We start from the raw sequence: 8,814 nt of genomic DNA, 5'->3' as shown, positions 1-8,814 counted from the left end.
CACATTGCCCAACTCATACTGGTAACCAGTGGTACCATAGATGTCTGCAGGATAGAAACAATTGGTATTTTTGTGACATCTTGTGGCAACTGGTATCATGCTTCCTGTTTTCTTTCAATTATAAAAACTGTATTAACGAATCTGGGGAGCTTGTTTTTTCCATTTAAGAAGATTAAAGAACTCTCTAACCCTTCTCCAGTGTAGTCAGCACAGTCAATTGTTCAGGCAGTATGTCCAAAGTGTTAGGGGTACTCATCTAATGAAGTGTCCTTGCACCTCAGCAATAATTCCAATACTCAGAGCAGCATTAAAAGTCGAAAGATGGACAGCAGGGTCGGTCTGTTACGCACCTCGGCTCCTTGTTCTTCTCGCCCTGCCCAGGTTTCTGCGGTTGCCCATTCCCGAGATCTCAGTCGCCAGCTTCTGCCTTTTGTTCACAGGCTGGCCATCACTCTCCTCTTCGCAGCTTAGTTTTCTCTTTCTGTTGGAGTGTTCTTCCTTTTCCTGCGAAGAGCCTGGCAACCTTTCCATTCAATAGTATTATTAGACAGGTAAAGCCATGATAAACATGAATCAATTCTCCTCTTAACCAAAGCTAGCTCATTTTACCTTCTCTCCCCAGACGAGCTCTTCGGGGGTTCGCTTTCTGGAGCGACTGGAGGCACCTGCAATGGAAACGTGGAAGCTAACAGGTGGCAAGGACGTACCTGCCCGATTGCTACCTTAGCTCTGAAAGGCAGATCCCGGGGATGGGTTTGCTCAGCTCAGCTGAGCCACTTCTGGTGGGATCATCGCACAAAGCGGGATGGCCAACCCGCGTCAGCCTCGCTCTGCGCTTTTGCAGAGCTTCAGGCCGGTGGATGATCTTGCTTGTCCCGGCGGCAGCAGTCCCACCTCCTGAGGGGGAGGCTTTTGTTGTCACACTGTTTCTGGACCTGACATACCTCTGCTGTTCCTGCTTCTGCCCCCGGTGCTGGCGACTCCTCGGCCGAAGCACCGGCAAGCCCAGCTGCCTCCTCCTCCTCCTGCTCCTCGTCCTCAAAATGTTCCCCGTGGTGCTCAATGAGGAACTCCACCAGCCGCGTCACCTGCACACAGCAAACCATTGCTTTCCACCTGGGTGGCCGAAGACGGGTCAAACAGCCTTTGCCACTCCTGACCCTCGCTTCTGTGCAGAAAGCTGCAGCTGTGGGGCTGCTCTTCCCGGCAGCTCCCCCACGAGCGTTTGCTGAAGAGAGGAGGCAGCCTGGTACCTCTGAAGAGCAAAGCTGGGGTGGGTCCAGAAGGCCGTAGCCGGCTGGTAAACACAGCGTACCTTGCCCGTCACCTGCACCGGGGCGTCCAGGGGGAGCGTGTGCTCCTCGGGTGGGCTGAGGAGGTTTGGCCCCACGCAGATGGCCAGGTTGCCCGCAGTCATCCTGCTGGTGGCCACGTTCCTGCTGATGTTTTGCAGCAGGGCCAGCAAGCGCTTGAGCAGGAGGAGGTTGGCCTCGGGCAACTTGCCGGCCACCCTGAGGGAACGGAACAGGAACGCAATGTTAATCAACTAGACGTTGTCAACACAGGCCTCCCAGGCTGATCGCACCCAAGGCCACCCGAGGGAAGGCTCCCTGGGCACGCCTGGTCTCCAGCAGAGGGACTGCCTTTGCCGAGATACGGCCATCTCCCTGCCTCCCTCCCTGCCCTTCTGGCAAGAGACCCCTTGTGGAGCAGCCCCCAAGAGGTGGCTGGCAGCAGAAAAGACGGCTTTGTCAAGGGCGCCTTCGTTTGCAGACAAGTCCCGCCCTCTGCCATTCCCCGTGGAGCAGGCAGGCTGCTCGCCACACGTACTCCTTCAGTCCTGCCAGCTTCTCCTGCCTGCTGGACTTCTGCAGGGAGCTCATCCACTCCTCGTAGAGCTCTGCCTCGAGGAGCTTGGAGGGGATCTTGCGGAGGAAGTCCTGCAACGCCAAGGGCTCCGGGTGAGTCTTGGACCACTGCCGCCGGGAGCACAGGCAGCATCCCCGGCACTCCGGCCGACGAGCGGGCGGCTGGGTTTTGGCTCCTGCTCTCGCAGGTGCCCATCGGCACCGACAGAGCCGGGAGCTGCCGGGCTCCAGGTCAGCAGGGTTTACCTTCAGGACGACGGCCAGCAGGTGCGCAGGCTGGCTTTCGAGGCGGACCTCCGCTCCGCTGTCGAGGGCCTCCCTGAGCTCCCGGGAGGCCCGCTCGCTGGCCGCCAGCCGGAAGATCCCCTCCGTGGATGGCCCGTGCTCGTGCAGCAGAGCCAGCAGGTCCTGCAGGGGACAGAGGAGGAGAGCTGCTTGGCTGGAGACAGGCCCTGGGGCAGGCGAACCTTCCTCAGGGGCAGGAGCAAGTGTGGACGGCTCCACAGCTCTCACTGGGGCGGGGCGGGGCGGAGGGGTGGCTGGAGGTGGGCGACGTGGGGAGGAGATGGCTTTGTCCCCGAGCCCCACCCGGGGTCCCTCTGCTGGGGGCACCACCTCTCCGGAGGAGCCAGCGGGGTGGGGACCCCCTGCCCAGGCTTGCTTACCTGGATGGGCTGGGGCAGCAGAGAGCTGCCAGGGGCCGGCCAAAGAGAGCCCCCCCGCCTCCAGAGCCCGACGGCCCGGGCACCTCTGCAGCGGCCGAGGTCCCTCGCCGTGCAAAGGGCCAGGGCAGGCCCATCCTCCTCCTGCGGGTCCCGCCTGCTGCCAAGGAAAACCAAGCAAAAAACCCTGCGTTGAGAGGTGTCCTTTGGGAACGAGGGGCAGAGCGGTGGGGACGGACGCACCCCGCGGGAAGGGCAGCAGCAGCCCCAGTGCCTGCAGGAGGAGGAGAGGAGGGACGTCCTGCCCCCGTCTTCTGCGAACTCACCAGCCACGTGGCCATGTCCACGCTCTCTTCCAGAGGGGACGGGCGGCGGCCGCTGCTCCGCACCAGCCTGCAAGACACGCGCTGCGCTCGCCGAGCAGCCCCGCTGCAGAAAGGGCCCCCGGCGAGCTGCATCGGCCCCTGGCCGTGTGTGAGAGGTGGGGAGGGCTGCGACTGCACCCCGAGCGATCCTCACCTCTGCCTGGCGCTCGACCAGCCTCTCCAGGCTGCTGGCGTGTAGCGTCGTCGCCTGGGCAAGGGGAGAAGAGCAGAAGGTGAGAAGCGGGCACCTGATGCTGGGCCGGAGCAGCATCCGGGGGCAGAGCGGAGCCAGGAGGGACACTCACAGCATTGCGGCCGCTCAGCTCCTCCAGCAGGAGCTTGATGGAGGGCAGCTGGGTCACCCGGGCTCCCTCCACTCCTTCTGGCGGCCTGTGCATGGGGAAGGGGCAGAGAAAGAGCCGCGTGAGACCCAAGCTGCCTTTTCTCTCTCCTGCCAGCCTGGGGAGCACTCCCGAGGTGCCCCGCCGCAGCCGGGCAGCGCCCGGCAGCGGGCCGGAGAGCAGCGGCAGCGGTGAGGACGGGGCTGGGCAGGTGTTGGCTGGACACGGCTGGGCGAAGCAGCTCCGCCAGCTCTGCCCGCTCAAGAGCGGCCCGCAGCCCTGGGGGCAGGGGAGCGGTGTGTCCGCCTCGTACGGCTACACCTGGAGCATCCCCCTGCGATGCGAGCACGGGCCCCCCCGGGCTGCTCGGCCAGGCAGGGCTTACCCAAGGAGCGCGCTGACCCAGAGCTCCTTCAGCGCCCAGCAGCTGCAGAAAGAGCGGAGAAAGAGCCTGAGCGCCCGCTGCTCCCCAGCCTGCGGGCAGAGGCGGGCGCCCACTCGGCCCTGCCCTGTGGGGACGGCCACGGGGGCGGGACGGAGCCCCGTGGGGCAGGACAGAGGCGCTGCCCAGCCCTGCCGGGGACCCGGCACCGAGACTCACCGGAAGGTGACGACGCAGAAGCCGCAGGGCCAGACGAGGACGAGGGACTTGGTGGGCTCGCCTTCCTCCTCGCCAGCGGCATCGCTGGCCCCCCCCTTCCTGCTGGTCAGCACCTGCAGCTGGCCCAGGGCCAGGCAGAGCTGCGGGCGCGGGGCGCTGCCACGTCTGCAGAGCGGAGAGGCAGGGAGTGAGCTGGAGGTGGCCGAGCCCGGTGGCTCCCCTCCGGCGTCCCCCTGACATGGGCATGGCCGTGGGCGCCTCCAGCACCAGGGTGCCGGGGGCCTGGGGCTGCTCCTTGGGCATCCCTGCCCCGGGGCCGGGGCCGGGGCCGGGGCCAGGGCCAGGGAGAAAAAGGCAGGCGGGGCCTGCTGCTCTTACTTGGGCTTGGCGATGACCAAGGCGTCGCTGAAGAGGAGGAGGTCCCTCTTCCTCGTCCCACGGCCCTGGGTCACCCGCACGCGCTGGCGGAGCAGCGGCTCTGGCGACGCGGGGACGGGCACGCACTGCTGCACGGGGTCAGGGTCGTCCCTGCAGAGCAGACGGCGCCGGGCGTGAGGAAGGCGGCTGCTGTGGGGTCCGGCTGTGCCGGCGCATCCCCGAGCCACGGGGGAAGCCTAGCTGGACCCGTGGCAGCAGTTCGCTTGGCCCATCCTTCCCGGTGCCACTGTGGTGAGGGGGAGAAGGGCATCTTTCCTCCAGCCAAAGCAGTGGCCCAAGTGGAAGGGCTCTCTTTTGTTAGGGGACAGGGAGAAAGGGGATGGATGCGCTCTGGTGACAGAGTCGGGAGATGGCATTTCCAGAGAACTCCCACCTTTGCCTTTTTCCCTTAACTCCAACTTTCTCACACCAACTTTGTTCTTCACATAATGTCTGGGTAAAAGATGGTGGTTGGCGCTCTCTTTTAGACCCCAGCCCCTAAAACATCGGGGGGAAACTCCAAGAACCAGAGCAGGCCAGAATAGTGCAGGCCAGAATAGTGCAGCCCAGGGGGTTGCAGACACATCCTGCCCACTTCCCACTTTTCCTGGGATGCTTTAGACCGTTGGCAGAGGGAAGAAAGCCGTCCTTCTGCCTGCTCGAGACAGACCTGTTGTCTCTTTTGCTCCAAATGTGCGAAGCAGAGCAAGGAGAAGCTAAAACCATACCTCAACCTGTTTTGCGAGCCTGCCTTGACTTTTGTTGGAAAGAAAAGCAGGAAAGGGATGAAGAAGGGAAGGAGGGAAGGGAGGGAGGGAAGGAGGAAGGAAGTCAGTGAAGGTAGAAACAACATAAAAGGAAGGCAGGCAATAAAAAAAGAAAGAGACAAAGAGAGAAAACGAGAAAGAAAGAGAGAAAGAAAGAGAGAAAGAAAGAGCAGTACTCTCTGTAAGCCCTCTAGGAGCAGGGCTAGGAAAGAGTTTCCAGGACTACAATCCCTCCTTCTCAAGCCTTGAAATGACTTGAAGGAGTTCCCAGGTGCCATTTAAGAAGAGAAATCTACACTGGGTAACTCTGATAATAATTGTATGTAGGTATATGTAGGAGAATGCATGGTTTAATTATGACCACAGCTTTTGCAGCTGTAGGATCAAGGATGAATACAATAGGACAGTGCAGTTGGAATGGACCTACTATGATGATCTAGTCCAACCCGCCTGACTACTTCAGGGCTGACCAAAATTTAAAGCCTATTATTAAGGACATTGTCCAAATACCTCTTAAATACTGATAAGCATGAGGCATCGGCCACCTCTCTTGGAAGCCTGTTCCAGTGTTTGACACCTCTCTAGGTAAAGAAATATTTCCTAATATCTAGTCTGAAACAATCCTGATTCCTCTGCAAGCTCTCTCATCCCTCGAGAGAGTCAACAGCACCTCCCAGTTTAGTATCATCAGCAAACTTCTTAATGGTGCATTCAACTCCTGCATCCAGATCATTGATAAAAATACTGAGCAGAACTGGCTCTAGAACCGAGTCCCGAGGAACACTGCTGGTGACTGGCCGCCAGCCAGTTGTAGCCCCATTCACTACAACCCTTTGAGCTCTGCTGTTCAGTCAGTTCTTCACCCAGAGAACCAGCTACCTGCTCATCTCACAGCTGGACAACTTGTCCAGAAGGCTCCTGTGAGGGACAGTATCAAAAGACTTACTAAAATTCAGAATAACTACATCCCCTGCTTTCCTGTCATCTACTAGACAGGTGACCTTATCATAGAGGGTTATCAAATTAGTTCGACAGGACTTTCCCTTTGTGAACCCATTTTGACTGTGCCTGATGATTGCATTGTCCTTGAAAAGCCTTTCAATAGCACCCAGAATGACCTTCTCCATCTCTTTTACAGAAACTGAGGTTAAACTAGGAGTTCTGTCATTTCCTGGGTCTTCCCTCATGCCCTTCTGATAAACTGGAATAAGGTTGGCTGTAACATCTGTTAACTCCTTCAGGACTCTGGGATGAATCCCATCAGCCCCCATGGACTTACGAGCATTTAACTGATACAACTGTTCCCTTACAATTTCATTGTTCACAAATGGAAAGTCACTGCTCCTGCAACCATGGTCTTCTGACTCACAGGACCAGGTCTATCATTAATATTGAAGACCAAGTGTCCTGGTTTCAGCTGGGGTAGAGCTGTCTTCCTAGTAGCTGGTACAGTGCTATGTTTTGAGTTCCGCATGCGAAGAATGTTGATAACACTGATGTTTTCAGTTGTTGCTCAGTAGTGTTTAGACTATAGTCAAGGATTTTCCAGCTTCTCATGGCCAGCCAGGGCACAAGAAGTTGGCACAGGACACAACCAAGGCACCTGACCCAAACTGGCCAACGGTGTGTTCCATACCATGTGACGTCCCATCTAGTTTAGGAACTGGGAAGTGGGGGGAGGGGCAGGAAATTGCTGCTCGGGGACTGGCGGGGTGTCGGTCGGCAGGTGGTGAGCTATTGCCCTGTGCATCATTTGTACATTCCAATCCTTTTATTACTACTGTTGTCATTTTATTAGTGTTATCATTATCATTATAGTTTCTTCTTTTCTGCTCTATTAAACCGTTCTTATCTCAACCCAGAAGTTTTACCTTTTTTCCCGATTTCCTCCCCCATCCCACTGGATGGGGGAAGTGAGTGAGCGGCTGCGTGGTACTTAGTTGCTGGCTGGGGTTAAACCACAACACCAAGGCAAAACAAAAGCATTAAATGCCTCTGTCTTTTCTTCTTCCCTATTTATCTGTTCACCATCTTCACCAGATACCGGTCTGATGCCTTCCTTACACCTCCTCTTGCTATTAGCAAACTTCAAAAAGTGTTTTTTTGTTGTCTGACAGAAAACTGGCCACTAGTTGAGCTTTAGCCTTTTGTGATTTCTCCCTCCATATGCGAACCACAGCTCTGTCGTCTTCCTGTGAAGCTTGACCTTACTGCTAGAGATCATACAATTTCTTTTTCCATCTGAGTTCCAAGAGGAGTTCCCTGTTCAGCCAAGCTGGTCTTCTGCCCCACATGCTTGACTTTCAACATAATGGGATTGCCTGCTCCTGTGCTTTTAAAAGGTGGTTCTTTAAAACTGACTAGCTGTCATGGTCCTCCAAGTCCTCAAAAGTAGATTCCCAGGGGACACTGCTAAATAGCTCCCTGTGTAGCTTAAAGTTTGCTCTCTTGATATCCAGGGTCAGCAATTTTGCTGACCTTTTTTCTCATAACACCAAAAATTTTAAACTCAAACTCTTGTGGTCACTGTGGCAAATACATCCTACCATCACATCTCCCATTGAGTCCTTCTTTATTCACAAATAGCAAGTCTAGGAGGGCACCTTTCCTAGGTGGCTCACTGAGTGCTTGTGAAAAGAAATTATCTTCAACAAACTTCAGGAATTTCCCAGCCTTACTTGTCCCAGCAGTGATAGTATGGTATTCCCAGCTGATGTGTGGGAAATTGAAATCTCCCATAAGGACAAGGGCTACCAATCAAGAGATTTCTCCTAATTGCCTATAGAATAACTCATCAGTGCTATCATCCTGGCTGGGTGATTGATAGTAGACGCCCACGACATCTTCTTTGTTTCCCATCCCCCTAATCCTCACCCACAGGCTCTCAACTACATCATCCCTAACTGTAAGGGCTGTAAAGTCAAACCTCTCCCATACATAGAATGCAACTCCTCTACCTCACCCGCCTTGCCTATCCCTCCTGAATAGCCTGTTCAGCCTTCCTGAACAGTGATGCTATGTTACCATTCTGCACCAGTGTCAGTAAACATTGTGTACGTAAGTTCCAGGTTCACAAGACAAAATGGTCACCTGAAGCATGATGTAACTATGATTTTGGCATGTAAGTGTAAGCAATTGCTTAAAAAAATATGATTTTCTTCAGCCTGGTGACACACAAAATTGACAGCACCCAAGTTTCTGATAATAATCTCTCCAAGAACTTAAAATTTCTCCCTGGATGTTCCAAAAGCACTTCAGTCACAGCTGAGCATGGACAGCCATAGCCCCCTCCATGAGGCTCTGCAAATAAAACATTGCTTTTTCCCATTGCACGACAGCTGGAGATCTAGTCTGCGAACACTACTAGTCAGCCTTGATATATGATAGAGTAGTAAAAGCTTGTCTTCAAGAGCTAGCCAGAGATGCTGAGACCATCCACTCAAACACAAGACACCCAGGTTGACATTCAGCTCCTCTGACTTTAGATAGCTATATTGCAGATATTTATATTAAAAAGTTACTAAGATCCCATTATAGTTAGCAGACTAAAAAGTTATTCATGCTGCCCTAAAGTAGACATCTTTAGGACACCTTGAGACTTAACTGACTGTATTGACTAGGGCCTCAGTTTGATTTCCTACACACAGGCTACTTAAGATGCTGTAATGAAACTAGCACCTAGAGCCTAGCAGATATGACACAGGACCTATGGATAGTCTTGCCCTTCTGAGGGGATAGCTGGAAGCCAGAGGATATACCTAGAGAATCTCAGATCATACCCAACTGATGCCAA

At 55.1% G+C, this 8,814-nt stretch overlaps 1 protein-coding gene across 1 annotated transcript; it reads right to left on the bottom strand.

The window, feature by feature from the left end:
* Nucleotides 1-848: 848 nt before the first annotated feature.
* LOC126045082 (rho GTPase-activating protein 44-like) lies at nucleotides 849-3,293 on the bottom strand. The gene is made up of 5 exons (XM_049815668.1): nucleotides 3,050-3,293; nucleotides 2,115-2,335; nucleotides 1,831-1,940; nucleotides 1,254-1,511; nucleotides 849-1,116 (listed from the first exon to the last, which is right to left on the bottom strand). The coding sequence occupies exons 1-5, from the start codon at nucleotides 3,291-3,293 to the stop codon at nucleotides 849-851; spliced, it is 1,101 nt and encodes a 366-aa protein (XP_049671625.1).
* Between the last annotated feature and the right edge of the window lie 5,521 nt (nucleotides 3,294-8,814).

This window comes from Accipiter gentilis, chromosome 13 (assembly GCF_929443795.1).
Source record: "Accipiter gentilis chromosome 13, bAccGen1.1, whole genome shotgun sequence".
NCBI classification, from domain to species: Eukaryota; Metazoa; Chordata; class Aves; order Accipitriformes; family Accipitridae; genus Astur; species Astur gentilis.
This window is presented reverse-complemented; position numbering and strand designations above follow the sequence as displayed.